Source organism: Girardinichthys multiradiatus, chromosome 4 (assembly GCF_021462225.1).
Source record: "Girardinichthys multiradiatus isolate DD_20200921_A chromosome 4, DD_fGirMul_XY1, whole genome shotgun sequence".
NCBI lineage: Eukaryota > Metazoa > Chordata > Actinopteri > Cyprinodontiformes > Goodeidae > Girardinichthys > Girardinichthys multiradiatus.
Window position 1 is genome coordinate 45,897,359 of NC_061797.1, and position 16,449 is coordinate 45,913,807.

Genomic DNA, 16,449 nt, shown 5'->3' on the forward strand with positions numbered 1-16,449 from the left:
CTTTTACAAATTGTTTCTCAAAAATCCAGAATATAAGGTAAGGTAAGGTAAGTTTATTTATATAGCGCTTTTCAGTAACGAGACACTCAAGGCGCTGTGCATACAATTACAATACAATCACAAAGAACACAGAAAAACAAATCAAATGCTAAGAAATCTAAAAATCTATGAATCCTTCTGAGAAATCTAAAAATCTCTGATACAGATAACATTAATAATCCTTTGGGTTTTACTGGTAAGAGCTGGTTCTAAACCAATCGTTCTAAAGAGGTAATTATATCATTAAGTCCTCTATGTAGGGGAAAGCATCTTGTGCTAAGAAGTCTCATCATTCCACTGAATTCTAACTAGTGAAGCTGAGTCACTGGTACAAAACAGCTTTAATCCACATTTTCAGGTGCTAATGATATATTGCTTTTACTGGTGCTGAAGTTGAACTAAGTAATCTAATTAAGAAAGCTGGGTCATTGGTGTAAGAGCAGCTAAAGTCCAAGTTACTAATAATGTTTGGTTTTCGCTGGTAAAATCTATGAAAAGTAATGAAATCACACATTTAGGTAAAGTAAGATAGGAGGGGGAAAAAAATCATATTTCACACTATTCTTAGCAGAAAAGAGTCTGAAACAGTACAAAGAAATCTCAGCAGGGGTAAGCAACACACACATAAGTAAAGATTTAGCAAGGGTACGGTGGAATCTTGAGGTGCGAATGTAAGTCTGAGTGTGTTTGCAAGAATTAGACTGTCAACACATAGTCCTATCAGCACACAGCTGGTAGGGGAGTACTGGGGAAGAGCGTTGTGTTTATATAACATCCAGGAGATATTTTGTGGATACCCAGTTAGCAGAAGTTGCCAAGGCCACATTGGGGAGCCAGATTTAGAAAAACAATAAATGTTGTGGTTCATGCAGTTGTGAATTTCCAACCGCCTTAAGAGTTTTACTGGTGTGTCTCAATTGCGAATCCAAATAGCCAAATTTCTGGTATTTTCCGCAGATCTGGAGCGTGCAACTTCTCCAAGATTCTATCCTTTAACCTCTGAGTCCAACCGCTGCCAGGCTGCGATTCTGTTCAAGAATCGTGTCCAGCTTGCGATTCTGCTCTCTTAACATTTCAGTCTGAGTGTTGATCGCTCTACAGACTCCATCTAACATCGCAGGAAGCTTTGGAATGCTTTGAACAGCCATCCACGTTTTACGAATCACTTGATAAGCCAGGTAACCACCAACTCCAAAAAGCAGAAATCCTGTTATCAAAGTACAAAAATGTACACATTTTCTATGTCCGCGACCAACGTAGTCAGGCACACAATCTTCCATTGCTACCAAGAATCCATTGTGTTTCCAGAGAAGAATGTCGCGCCTGGACAAGAGGGTCTCCTTTACCCTGTCTTCCAGTGGGAAAAAATTTTTTTTGACCAGTTACGTTGAGAGTCCAGCTGACCAAATCCATAATTTACAAGTTTGGCGGATATGCAAAGCGAGGCTCTGAGAAAAATACAGACAAAAGCAGAAGCAGGGATCAGCGGGGAGGGAGGGAGAGAAAATGCGTGCGTCTTCCACCGAGAGCAAGAGAAAAAAGAATCACAAAAAATCATATAAAGGACCACTAAATGTCTACACGCAGTAGTTGCTCATAGAACCACAACATTTACATTGTGTTATGATTCCATGGACTTTGAGTTTGGAGCTATGTATTCTGATTTGTATCAATAAATTATTCCAATATTTATCTCTCTTTTCTTAGTGTTCATGTGTGTTTAGTTGTAGTTCTAGTTACTTTATGTTATTCCGTTATTCCACTGTGGCTGCTTGTCTTGCTTTTTATTCCTCTATCTCAGATTTCCTCAGCTCCTTGTTCTTGCTTCCCTCACCATTCATTTTGCCTGTGGGGTAAATTTACCTGATTGTTGTTCCACCAAGTAATCTCTCAGTATTTACAAGCCTTTCTGTTTTTGTCCCTCCTTGCCAAATTCCCTAGTTTCTCCATCTGTATTTGTGCCATGTTTGTTTCCAGCAATTGTCTTTGGAGTTTCTTTGTAAGCTTCTTCAAATATTTTAATCAGTCGATATAATGATTCATATCACATGATACATTGCTGATATTTGTGAAAGTTATTTGTGTAGTACTTAAGTTGAGATCTCTAAAATCAATGTAAATGATTATTTTTCTTTGCAGTCTGTGTAATTTTATCAATAAAAGACTCTACAAACATTAAATGGGTTGAATACTTATTTGTGAAATATAAATGTAGGACCAAGACATTCTTGAGATTTGGAATTTTTACCTCTCTTTCATAATTTGAACTGTTGATGTTATGACAATATCTTGTGCCACCGAGGAGTAATGGTGAAATAAATTGTAAATGTCTCTTGCCTGCGATTGGATAGATGCAACTCAGGCCACCATAACAACCTACCTGCCAAAGCAAAGATGCCTCAGGGAAGTTCTAATGGGATGCTTTCATAACAGTATCCAAGATGATAGCAGCAGATCCATTAAATCTGCCAAACTGTCGCCCTTCTTGAACCAGACATATTCTTTTCCAGTAAAATCTCACAATTTCCAGGTTGTCCTAAGATATGGGGATTGTGGAGGCTAAATCAAAACCTTGAAAGTTTTGTGATTTTCCTCCATCATCCCCATATAAATCTTGTGGTGTGTGGAGACGTATTCTCCAATAAAACAGGCCACTGCCACCAGGAGGAAAGGAGTCTGTATGTTGTCCACAATAAATGTTTATGAACGGCTTATAAATCAAACTAAGATCTAACTAAATACACTCAAGATCAACTCGGCCTTGCTTGTAAAGAGAATAGAGAACAGATGGCAGAAGCAGGAGACATAGACAAAAAGTTGCTTTTTAAATTGGACTGTTCCCAGCAGTCTTCAGTCTGCACATTAAGATAGGGGTGCCGCCTTTGGGGGTCATGCTTGTATATGAGCTCAGTCAGACTGCGATTTGTGGAGTATGAAGGTCAGTTCAGTGACAGCGTTGTTATTTAGGTAGGTGTGTTAAAGTCTTGATGGCATGTAAAGGACATGACTCAAAACTTTCCCACCATAGAAATTCTTCAGTTACATTAATTTAGAAATCAGTGCTATTACTGATGTGGTTGTTCTGCTAACTACTGTCCTTTGCATCTGTTTGCTTGTACATTGTTTTGCCTATATCCTCAGCATGGTCCTGTATGCTGTGGGTTCACTGGTTCTTCTACTTTGTGAGAGCAAAAAAGACAGTGAGTTAGTATTGACTTTCAAGCATATTTTAAAAACAAACTCCCCCTGTGATTCTAGATTCCCCCAGAGGTCTGCACATCTCTGTTTCACTCACAACTAATATATGATCTCAAAGGGCCTTTGGGGCAATCAAATATATCACTAATTCCTAATTACCCATCAAGAATCTAGTTAGCCACCAGCAGAAACCAATCTGTGCATCTGTTTGTACCCTCATTAGGACATTCATCAGCAGATTGTTAAAAGCAGTACAATTTAGGAAAAGGACATCAACAGGATTTAACATATGCTTCTCATTATTGTAATGCTTTCCACAATTATTGTTTCATTTTACATTTTTTTTCACATTAGTTTACACCATCCTGGGAATGCTTGGAAACAAGTACGTAACAGAGCCAGTTCAAATGTGTATGCAGTCTGTCTTCCTTGTTGATGCTCTGAATTGTCATGCAATATGGAAAACTGTGCCTTTGCTGGGGAAAAAAATTTTGCTTTTTGTTCTTTTTCAGTCCCTGAAAAATGATGAGTCAGTGGCCAAGAAGGAGGTGCAAAGGATTCTGGAGCTCAGCCACAAACAGAGGTAATATGGGGCATTATAGACAATTTAGCAATGAGATCTTGATCTTGATCATTGTCTTCTAACCATCTGCAATGTTTTCTGCAATGATTAACAAAATTATATTTTTACATGGTTGGGGTTATTATAATTTCTGGTATTTTATTGAGAAAATGAATTATTGGCTGCACTGACATAAACATAATAGAAATGATCAAGCAATGCACAGAAACAAATACAAAAAAAGTTAAAATGTAAAGATAAATCAAACAATTTAAGCGGATGAGAAACTGAGGAAATACAGTTTCTCTATAGATTAGTGAGGAAACACTGGAGATATATCAAAAAACTAAATTCCTAAAAATATAAACTATTAAACAGAAGGAAAAAAATGCCACAATCAGATGATATACTTGCCAAAATTTGTAATAACTATAATAACTACAATAAAATACCTGCATTTTATTCCTAATCTTTTGGAATGTGACTCCAGTGGGAACGATTAAGGCGGATTAGATGTTACTGACATCACTTTCCATCGCATTCGTCATAATTTTGCGCCACCCAGCAGGAAACTTTATCAATTAGCAAAACAAACAGTGGCTAGAATAGTACTGCACAGTGGGGAGAAAGCAAAACGTTAGAGCTCGTTAATAAACAGAGATAAAACTTTATTCAAGCCTAATTGAAAGGCTCACAGGAACCGTCTGGATGCGGGACGTAGCTTGTATTGTAAAATTTGTATACAACAAACCTTTCAAACAGAGGACTTTAAAATGCTATAAAGGACACGGGCATGTGATGATCAACCCCTGCTGCAGTCCGATAGACTGGATTGAAACAAGTCTTCTGCTTGTGGAGTTGAGTGGCGCTGACAGATATGATTAAAAGTTGCCCCCGACATGATGAAGTTCTGAATAAACTCAGTCTTTGTAAAGTTGTTAACATCCCTGCTCCACCACTGCTGGCTGTGTCTCCGCATCCAAACAGTTTGTTGTGCTGAATTGGCAGTCAGATCTCCCGTAGCCTTAGAGTCACAAAACCACACCTCTAGAAGACTGACTGGATTACTGAAAGAACTTAAAATGACAAGGTATCCCAGTGGGTACTAAGCATCCCAAACGAATTGATGCTTTGTCAGAAAAATGACCAGTAGCCATGGTAAACTGATAGACTATGCAAGCAATTTTTAATGCAGCCTTTATTCAGTCTGTGGTTTAGGCTTAGGGTTAGGGATAGAAAAACGATATTACAGTGAATTTACAGACTCCAATTTAATGTAGTTGATTGATTAAATATAAAACCTAAAGATTCAAAACTTTTTTATTAGATATGTGTCTTTCAATTAATTAAATTAAAAACAAGAATCTAAATATGGAAAGTGGCTCACTGTTTTCTATAACTGAAGCTTTTCTGTAGTTTTTTTATGGTAGAGAAAGCGGCAGGCAGGTGCTTACATAAATTCTTCAAAATTATAAAATTATCTATATTTCAATATGGTGATTCCATCTTTATTTTGTCAAAAATCAGATAAACTATCTAGGATTTAGGGCTTAGTTTTGGAAGAAGGACGAACAATTATTTATCTTTATGTTTTACTAGTTCGGATGGGCTGATACTCTCTAAAATGTCAGCCTTATAAAGGTCCATCCTCTTGTGAGCAGGATCTTGATGGCCAGTCAAAAGTCCACCACAGGTTCATGGCAGCTCTCACATGTCATCAAGCTAAAAACCATAAAGCAGCAGTTTGCCTTAGTGTTGCTGACCTAGCATTATGTGAGGCAAAGTTTTTTCCAGGGTGTTATTAATCCACCTTTGGAATTCTGCGGTAACCAAGAGCAATTACTTGCTGACTCCATTATGGAAGATGCAGACAGGTGATTCATTGCAAGTCATTTATTTTTGACTTCTCTTAACAGAGATTTGATTGCTTTCTGAAAATAATTCTGCCCAAAACTGTGACAGAACATAGATGTTTTGCAACAGAAAAGACACACACAGCTAGAACATAGCAGTTTCAAGTTTCGAATATAAACAATTAACTTAGGTATAATTGAACCTCCTGCAAAAAGAGAAGTGTTATTTGCTCAGTACAGTGGCTTGTCAAGATTTTTAAAATAAAGCCCGCCCCCAGGGCACAAACAAGACAGTGTTGATGTTTTTTGTGCCATAAAATGTTTCCATGTCTTGGATGCAGGATTTAGGATTATACATGAAAAAGGGAGGGGTGTTTGGTTGATTGCAGTAAAGAAAAATGTTTTGCGGATCTTCTGCTAAAGGAAAGGATCACGGGCATATAAAATGGGTGTGCAGCAGCAAGGCCCTTTCCAGACTAAATGTTGCTGTATATCTTGACAGGCGGTGCAGATTCATTAAGCCACTATTTCACGATGGCTTGTGTCATACTACCTTTTAATTTGGAGCCATGCTTAGAAATATTTTGCAGACCGTTGGAATTAAATTTGGCTGCCTCATGTGATGTGATTTCTACAAGCATTTTATAAGCAAGTACCCACATCACTAGCCTAGCTAATATATAATTCATTGTGCTTTGCTGTTATCTGTGCACAGGAGAATGAAACAGGACAGAAATAGCCACAGAATTATAATGCACATTTAAATTTACGTTAAATGCATAATAAATGTAGAAAGAGTCTTCATAAAGTAGGCTGAACAAGTCGTGGAGCATTTCAAAGAACACATAAGATGTCATAGTAAGAATTAAAAACCATGCGGCTTTCAGAAATGTCTAAATTCTCATAGTTTCCACCATGTTTTTCTGAATGAAAATGAGCTCAAAGTATGTTAACTAGAGTGGATTTCATGTTAAAGATGACAGGTTGCTCGTGATAGCAGGTACTGAATAGAATTTATCCTTTCCTGCTAAAAAAAGTAAAAACAAAAAAGTAAAATGGTTCTCTTCCAGGTGTCACCCAAACCTGCTCTCTGCACAAGAATGAGTGTGCCACTTCAACATTGTATTTGTAAAAAAATAGACCCTTGATTTACATTTCCCACCACAAACGTCAATGTAATTGTGTGGGTGGTGTTACATGATTGATTAAAATAAAATACATGATGATTGTGAAGTTGAACTGCCCATGTCAAATAAACCAATCCACAAAGCATAATACTGCCACCATGCTGGTTTACCAAGGGGATGGAATCTGCAGGTTGATGTGCAGTTAGTTTTCTGCCGCAGGCACAGCATTTTTACATGTAGTCTTTTGTTTTGCTTTCATCTGACCTGAGCACATTGTTCCTTGCTTTGTCCTCTACACTGATTGTGACAAACTGCAAATGAGATCTCTGAATGCTTTGTTTCAACAGTTGGTTTCTTGTAGTCACTTATTAAAGGCCTTCATTAAGGAGGCCAAAACAAATAAAGTCCTGCCATCTGGTTCTCCAATTTGAACTGTGGGCATCTGTATCTCCTTATGAATTACCATGAGCCTCTTGGCTTCTTTTCTGATTAATTTTCTCCTTCCCTGGCCTGCAAGTTTAAGTTGAGGTCTTTGTAGCTGTAGGTGTGCAGTTGTGCCCGACTTCATTTTCAAATGATGCATAAAAAAGTACTTTGTTAGATGTTTGAACCATCCTTTAAACTTTCCCAGAACCTTATCCCTGACCTTTGTTCTGGTTTTAATGTGCTTCATAATTCCCAACAGCTTTATTGGCACTGGGATTAAATTATACACAGGTGTGCTATTTTTACATATTAGGTGACTTTATAAAGGCAACTGGTATACTGTAATTAACCTGCCAAAAATCAAGAACTTACATTTTAATTAAAAGCAGGATTTCAGATTTTTGGCCTTAAAATTAGTAAAGCTTCTCTCTAAACTTTGCCCTTATGCTAAAAACAATTCAGCTTTCTTACAAAAATGCTCTGTGCTTCCTCAAATCCTTGTTTCCAAGCTTGTAATTGTTGCTTCTTGTACAGATTTTTTCCTCCTGCTTGCCTCCTTCTCCTTGCGCACATATTTGCTTTCTGCACAAGAATGCCAGTGTGGAACTGCAACAGATTATATTTGTTAAGAAAATGACATTTTTCAAGTCTAAGGGTAAGGTTTGAGGGTTTTGATGGCAAAAAATACAAATCCTGCTTTTAAATTGAAATTCTATGCTCTTGATTTTTGGCACATAAATTCCCCCATAAACTGGCAACCAATGAGATTTTATTTAGAGGTCTTGGATAAAAAAGGAGCTAAGTATGCTTGTATGACACATTTCAGGAGCTATTCTTTATCCTTTTAATTTTCTTCTTAGTTATGCTGTATTTTTTGCTGCCTTGTCACATAAAATCCCAGAGACGTTTGTTATTATACTATGAAAAAACAAAATCTAAATAATAATACAAATTTTCAGGGGGTTGAATACTTTTGCAAGGCACTGTGTAAAATGGGAAATGGTAAATAGCCTGCATTTGAGTAGCGGTTTATCAAGAATGAAGAAGTCCAAAGTGATTTACACTACAATAACTCTTCCACCCATTCATACACACATTCACACACTGACAGTGGTAGATTACATAGTAGCTACAGCTGCCCTGGGGCAGACTGACAGTAGTGAAGCTGCCATTTAATCGGCGTCACTGGGCCCTCTGACCAACATTGGCAGGCAAGGCAGGTAAAGTGTCTTGGAAACAAAATAATAAAAATTTATTTTGACTCAAAGAATGAAAGAACTTTGCTACAAAAATCTCTTTGTTTTGATGAGTATAAATTTCAAAAGGATGTTGCAGCCTTTGTATTTCTACTTTTTTAAATTCCCATTTTATTTGTTTGCATTTTCATTACTAGTTTAGGAATGTTATGCAAAAATCTGGATTTCTTCTTAATTCTACCCCTGTTAAAAATGTTGTGATTAAATTAGCTTAAAACGTGTTTGTTTTTCCCCTCTTCACAAAGTAAAAACAATACTGTATAGTAAGGGATAATTCTTTCTATATAAAATGTTTCCTCTCAAAGGAGTGTGCTTAAGAAAGCCATTCAGAGGTAGAGTTGTAAAGGGCTCTGAGAGTGTGAGGATGATGTGCTAACAGGGTGTTTCTCACTTCTCTGCTACTTGACAGAGATGAGATGAAGTCCCTCCAGGCAGCCCTGCAGAAGCAGCTGGATGAGGCAAATGAGAGAGCTGAAAAGCAGCAGGCCACGGTAAGACAGAGATGACCTCACCATCAGTGCTCGGTTCCCTCTAACCAGCCCCGTCTCCTGTCACACAGGCCCCCTCAGTGATTGACGCTCATTACACAGCAGCTGGCGTTCCCTTCCATCTCACAACTCTAAACTAAATAAGAAGAAAACCTTGTGCCAAATCTTATTTGTTTTGGTCCAAGTATAGAACCCAAATCTAATGTTTTTATTAACATACAAAATAATAATAAGAAGCAAGAGGTTGCATTTAAAAGGATTCTAGAGTGAATGTTTTCCCTAATTTTCTGAATGAAATTACTTTTCTTTTAATAATCAAATTTTCACTGATATTAAATGTATCCTGTAAATCTGTAAATACATCGGGTTTAAAACAAGCCAGAAAATAACTGTTTTGTTCTAAAACAAGACTCTAAACAGTAACCAATGATAAGTAAAAATATTGGAAATGTTTTAATTCTTGTTCTAAGGTCCACTACATGTTTAGACAATACCAATGCCAATACTAATAGCAAACAATATGAGACAATTGGCACTAGCAGTTTAAAGAAGGACAAATATTTTCTGTATAGCAGCAAATTTTGAAACGCTCACATTGATTTGCACTTGACAAAACAACAAGTATAAATTCCTTGTATTAATTGCAGTGTTAACTGTTTTAATACATGTAGTTTTGTTCTAGAAAGGAGTCTGAAGGGGCTACTTCAACGCTGACTCACTCCCAATTACTTCCAACTCGTATTTGTTATGTAACGAGGAATCAGGGTATTGGTGTTCTTACTGTAGATGAAAGAAGTCAGGGCTCTGCAAAAAGTAAACTCTTTTCTAAGGTTATTAAATATGCTGACAATACTCTGCTAATAGATATACTGAACTAACTCAAAAAAGTTTGGTTGTTAAATAAGACCACAACATTAAAACAAGATATAAAACCTTATAGTGAAGTTTGTCTGTTGATTTTTGAATTTCTTTACAATGGTTACTGTAAAAATGTAAAATTTTCAGATCAAACTACTTTAATATCAGATGAAGACAACCTGAGTAAATGCAAGAGTTTTCTAATGATGATATTACTTATTAAGCAAAAAAAACCATACTATCCTGGCACTATGTGAAAAACATTTGCTCCCTACGCCTAATAACTGCTTGTGCCACATAGTATGTTTCTAAACATGAACAGCCTGCTTAAGGTGATGCCACAGTATTTGAGTAATTTAAGTTTGAATATTGACCAGTCCACTCCAAAATGGTATATTGTTCTGTTGCATATCCCAAATGTCGTTGGTTATCAACTGGCGGCCAGATATTATTCTCAGGACTCTCTGGTAAAGAGCAGAGTTCATGGTTCCATCAATTTTGGCAAGATGTTATGGGGACCATAGTTTACAAGACATTGTCTTGTCAGTAAAATGTTTTTTTGGCAAATTTGAGATGAATATGTACTCAACTTTCCCATGGATACAAATTCTGCCTAGTTGTCTTTATTGTTGAATTATGAAACCTCACCATTGCTGAGGCAAGTGTGCCTGTAGTGCTTTAAATATTGTTCTAGATTATTTTGTGACCGGGATGTGTCATTGATGCTTTTAGTCATTTTGGTAGTTTAGCCAATCAGGCAATCCTTTATTTGTACGTATTCCCCTCTCCACATTTACAGAATTGGTGACCAAAGTGCTTAACAAAATCCATATGAAAAAAACACACAGAGGGATAAAAGAAAGCATGAAAAAGCAGTTTGAAAACATGATATATAAAATAAAATAGACAAAACAAGGTAAGTAGAATCAAATGTGCCACCCCATTTTTGAGTATGAAAAGCTTGCCTAAATAAAAAAGTCATAAACTTTGGTTTTTTAAGGCCAAATTCAGTTATAGATCCACAAGTCAGTGTAAGCTGATCCGTAGATGAGGTACGCCTCTGAAAGAGGTTGGTCATCCCAAAGGAGGCAACTCTTTCCTGGGAAGGTTCAACACTGTTAAATTATTTCTCCGTTTATGAATAATGGCTCTCACTGTGGTTCACCAGTGTTCCAAAGCCTCAGAAATAGCTTTGTTGCACTTTTCAGACATGAAAGTGCTACATGTTACACAATGATAGATGTCAAAGACTGTGCTTCTCCTCGTTTCCTTAGATCAGAGTGTGTTCTATTTAGGTTATTTCTAGATTCGGTGGCACTGGCTATAATCCAGTTTAAATTGGTGATTAAAACTGCACTCTTTTGTGGTTTATAATTGTTCATTCATGACAAAACAAGAGGGGGCTTGCTTTTTCACCTTTGGCCTGGTTGATTTGGATAGCTCATTTACTTTAATAAAAGAAATCAGCATTTAAAAAATGCATTTTATCAATACTTAGGTTATCTTTGTTTGATATTAAAAGTTGTTTGATTATCTTAAACAAACTAGAGTGAAATAAAGCATAAACTAAACAAATATGTTAGGGTGCAAACACTTTTCTGTAATTAAATCCTGCTTCATTTTCAATGAAATGTCAAACCTATTTTACAGGAACAAATAATTACAATTCTTACTAAGTTGTGACTTTTAAATTTCTGCCAATAAAGATTAATTTGCCTTTTTACAATTATCTGGGACAATTAGATAAAACAATTTCTGTATAGCTTAAATATGAAATAAAAAAATGACCATGAATTGGACTATAGTGTTGACTAATTGAATACAAGTACATTTGGTACTTCAATACTGACTCACACCTATGTTTTTAAAGATTCAGCTTGTTCATGTTATGCAAAGATATTTAAGGGTATTGATGTTCTTACATCAGCAGACAGCCTACATTCAGGTTATCTGCTTAGGCCTTCTGTTGTCCTGAGAAAATACATGACCGTGTGTGGACACACTTTTCTTTGGTAAATGGAAGGTATTGGTTTTCCTTTTCTCTAGCCTGAAAGTCTCCCCCAAAGAGGGAGAACCGAGACCTGACTTATGTGTTTTATCCAAGATAACAAAATGTATGAGCTGTCTGAAACGTTGAACAAGGCTGGTGTTAAAGGGTGACACAAGCCAGTCTCCTAAAGTCGTGTATTACCCCTTTAACTCTTTTCTGGGTAATTATTGCCATGACACCAGGTCCTCCATCTACCTAGGCAACATGTGAGTTCTTGTTACTTCTGAGTGGCTTTTTCACTTATTTATCACATGGAAATCATCTGGTACAAAACATGGCTAAATAGATGATGTTGGGATGTCACGTTTTCATCACTGTGGCTGCTGAAAACTTTTCTCTTTCACTGTTACATTTGTGGCATCCTTTGAACATTTTTCTGCCCAGAATGTATGCATTACTGTCTTAAATGACTGCCCCCTACCATTTAGATGTAGATGGAATAGTTGTCAACCAGAGACAAAAACCTTCTCAGTTGTTACATTTTGTTTTCCCTGTTTACTTAACAACGTTTTCTGCATTAACCTATGTCAATAGCACCACCGAGCTTGTGGCTGGGGTATTTCTTATTTTACATGTAAATTCTTCCTAGTGAACCAGAACTGTAGTAGTCTCTTAGATTAGAGATGAGGCCTCTTCACCAATAATATTAATTCAACAAAACGGTTCATTTTCATGATTACAGTTATAAGGATTAGAATAAAAACCTCTCATTCAGGATTAAATAAGTACCCTGCTATTGAGTCCAATTATATAGTAAACTTTTTATTTGGTCCTTGTATTTAAAATATAACGGTCATTCCAATCAGAGTAAGAAATACCCAACCTCTGTGATTATTCTAATAAACTCATGGCAGCAGACACAGTTACCAGATACTTAAACTTGCCTTAAATACATTTTTTTAGAGTCTTCTAACTTTCACAAGTATTACATACCTATTTAAGACAATGTCACCAATGTCAAAATGTCATTTTTATCAATGCAACAAACCCTGTCTACTGTTTTATTTAAACATATAGTCTTCAAATATGCTCATTTCTGTGTCTAAAACACACAAATTGACACAGTTTTTTTACTCTATATTCCAAACAATAACATGTTTATTTTGTGTTGTTGTTTTTCCTTTAAAACCCAAAATGCAGTGCCTGTATTTTTCCTGCTGCTGTTTTTCTAAGCATTCCCTCAGGCTGTGGCAGTGACTGAAAGGCTCAAACATGAACCTCGATGTTATCATGTGCTGCTTAGGGATGTGAGTCAACTGGCAAGACTTAGTTTACCATTCCCTGGGGTGTATACCTGGCATGAGGTCACCAGCCCTATGAATCTTTTCCTTTTTCTCCCTGGTACTATCTTGACGACCTCTCCCAAGGACGCACTACAAAAATACTCTTTAGAACGTGACAAACAGGCAACCTCCGAACCTCAGTCTATCTGTCTTACACACAGCAAATTCATTTGTTTGGTTGCCCATGGCAGGAGTTTGCCATCTGCTGTAGGTGTTTGAACCTCTATTTGGCTGAAATAAACGCATATACACAGGCCTCACGCCTGCTGCAAGAACACATGCAGAGCTGTTGATTAAAGGATTGCCAAAAACAAAGATATCAGCCTGGCATAATAAAAATATAAGCCAATAAATCAGGCACGGTGTGCAAAATGGGAATAAGTGTTCAGTGCATCACATTTCTGCAAGTCTTCACTTAAACATACCTATCGATTCTTCTTACTCAGCACTAACTTGAAATATTTCATGTGGCAGTTCTGGTTAGAATTAGAAAGCCTTTAAAGCTGAATGAATTGATATCTAAATAAAAACTTTTAACACTTTCTGTTAAAAAATGTCTCTGGAATGCCAGTTAAGAGGAACTGGGGAAAAAAATCTACACGCCCCTTTTAAAATAAGACCATGAAAAATCATTTCAGAATTTTTTACACATTTATTGGGATATATATCCTATATCTCAATTCAAAATAATAAAACCAGTTGGTAAGAAGGGAAAATACACATAAGTGTTCACACCCTTAAATTAATATTTTGTTGAACTACTTTTTGATTCAATTTCTATATTCAGTCTTCTTTGATGGTCTGCCAGCATCCTTACGTCTTCATTTGGACATATTTGCCTCCTCTGCCTTGCAAAAGTTCTCCAAATCCATCAGATGATGAGGACTCTTGTCCACAGCACTTTTCAGGTTGTGTCAGATTAATTTATGGACTTTGACTAGGCAATTCCAAAACACCCATTTTCTTCTGGTGAAGCCATTCTTTTTCTGAATAGTATCTGTACTTGCACTCATGGTGATGCTCAAAAGTTAAATCCCTCTTCGTCTTCAACCTTCTAGCAGACAAAACTTGGGGATCAAAACTTGGTCTAATTCCATCTGGTGATGGGCAGGGGTGTTTTTTTGTGCTAAACTTACATTTTTGGATTTGGTTAAACTTTAAACTTAGTCTTTAGTTGATTCTTTTTCCGTTATAACAATGCTTCTTGGTAGCAAATTTTATTACACTTAAACGCTTGTTCGTTTCCTTTTAAATTGAGCTACATTTGTAAGGAAAATCCATTTGCGAATTGGGCAGCTGAACTAGGTGTGGAGTAGAGGGTGACACGGGAGTGGATTTTCTCTCCTGTCCCATCCCGCTCCCACAGAAAAATGTCTTGTCCCATCCCAATCCCAGGCCAGCATAACGAAAAAAATCCTGTCCCGTCCCACTCCTGGTAAATTGACTCCCACTCCCATCCCACTCCCATTCAGAACAACTCCCACTCCTGTGCCACTCCCATCTTTGTTTTCTTCATTTAGTCTTTTGGCAATTTCTTTCTTTGAAGGACCAGTTAGGTCCCCGTTTTTAGCTGTAGTAAAGGCCAGTTAAAGTAAAAAGAATAATAATGAAGAAATAATAAAATATCAAACAAGGAAACACACCATGCCTATCTTAGTTGAATAAACAAAATGTACATAGTTGTATTTTACTTATTTATTAAGTGATTGTTTCCTTTGAACAATGACATCACTTTTATGTTTCAAGTTGCTGGAACGAAAGAAAAATGCACCTAGCAAGAGAACTGTACTTGGTGAACAAAAGGGCAAAAAGGCATTACCTTCATAATTTAGAAACTGTACCTCAATGGTTCACAGCCCTGGTCCTCAGGGACCCCTTCGCTGCAAGTTTTAGATGTTTGTCTGCTCCTTAACACCTGATTCAAATTCTGACATGACCTCCTATACAGGCATCAAGAATGGAGGGTCAAACTGGACAAAATTAACACAATAAAATCATCATTCAATAAATAAATGTTGTGAATGTCCCATAAGTGAAGTAAATGTAACATGAAAGAAATGTAACATTAAATGTGCCATTAAATTAAAGGTACCATTTATTTATTTAATACATCATTAGAAACAATAAATGTACCATTTTATCATGAAATGGACTATTATGTAATTAAATGTGCCACCGAATAATTAAGTATAATTTTAAAGACGACATGACGTAATTAGTGGTACACTTAATATTTAATGATGTATTAAATAAATTGTACATTTAATGGTACATTCATTTTTTTTCTATTTCACAACATATTTATTTAATATCTTCCCTTGATGAAGCCTTTCTATACGGAGCCCACGAGGGGACATGGGGGGATTTTTTTCTCTTTTGTGTCCCCACGCAATAGTCTTTGCATTATCTCGCAATACTTTGTGGGATAGTTTCCAAACCCGATAACTGCAAAAATGAAACAAACACTACACCCATTTTGAGATTTATTGAGTTTTATTTTGAAATCAGTCTTAAATAAAATTATCTTCAATCAGACTAAAAGACAGTTTTTATCCACAAGCTGTCAAACTACTGAACAATAATACTGCATGAAACCACATCTGTGACACTTTATTTACTTATTACTGCTGCATGATGTGTACTTTTGTTTTGTACGCCATTAGTGTTTTTGTTTTTATCGTGATTTGAACGGTTCTTCTTATCCTAAGCATTTCATCGCATTGTTTACTGCATGTTAACCTGCATATGACAAATAAACCATATTAATGTAATATCAGTGCTGTTTGTTTTATGAGCAGTTTGTCATCTGTGCTGCTATTCCAAAATGCCGAACACAAAAGTATTGCGTGGAGACGCAAAATAAATACATTTCCCCATGTCCCCTCACGGGCTTCCGTACCTTACCTCTTAAATCTTTAGTGCACATGCAGCAATTTTGTTGGTCAGATGAGACTTGACACATGATGGTACTTTTGGTTTGATGAATGAAGAGATGCAGGACTGATTTAATCCAGAATCTGCCTTACAAGTGTCCCTTAATCACTGGTGAACTTGATTACACTAAACACGTTTTACAAGCAGCAGACTGCGTGTTAAAACCGCTACATTCAACTCTCCTGAAGTTCAGTAATATTTGCGACTTTCCTGTCAGCTCTATAAGTTTAATAGATAAGTCCTTATTTCTGACTTTACGTTACAAATCCAATTTTACTACGTCCAGTTCTCCACCTGCGTTTGTTCCCTCCATTCTGAACGCAGGTGGAAAACATCGAGCAGAAGCACTGTTGGCTTGTGGGTCGTGTAGTTCTT

The 16,449-nt window shown here is 36.6% G+C and overlaps 1 protein-coding gene across 2 annotated transcripts in view; it reads left to right on the forward strand.

Annotated features, from left to right (window-relative positions):
* Positions 1 to 16,449, forward strand: part of luzp2 (leucine zipper protein 2) — a 257,629-nt gene that overhangs the window by 123,055 nt on the left and 118,125 nt on the right. For both annotated transcript variants that reach the window (XM_047363183.1, XM_047363182.1), the window contains exons 3-4: positions 3,750 to 3,820; positions 8,871 to 8,952. In XM_047363183.1, coding sequence (XP_047219139.1) covers positions 3,750 to 3,820; positions 8,871 to 8,952 — 153 coding nt within the window. The remainder of the gene's footprint in view (positions 1 to 3,749; positions 3,821 to 8,870; positions 8,953 to 16,449) is intronic.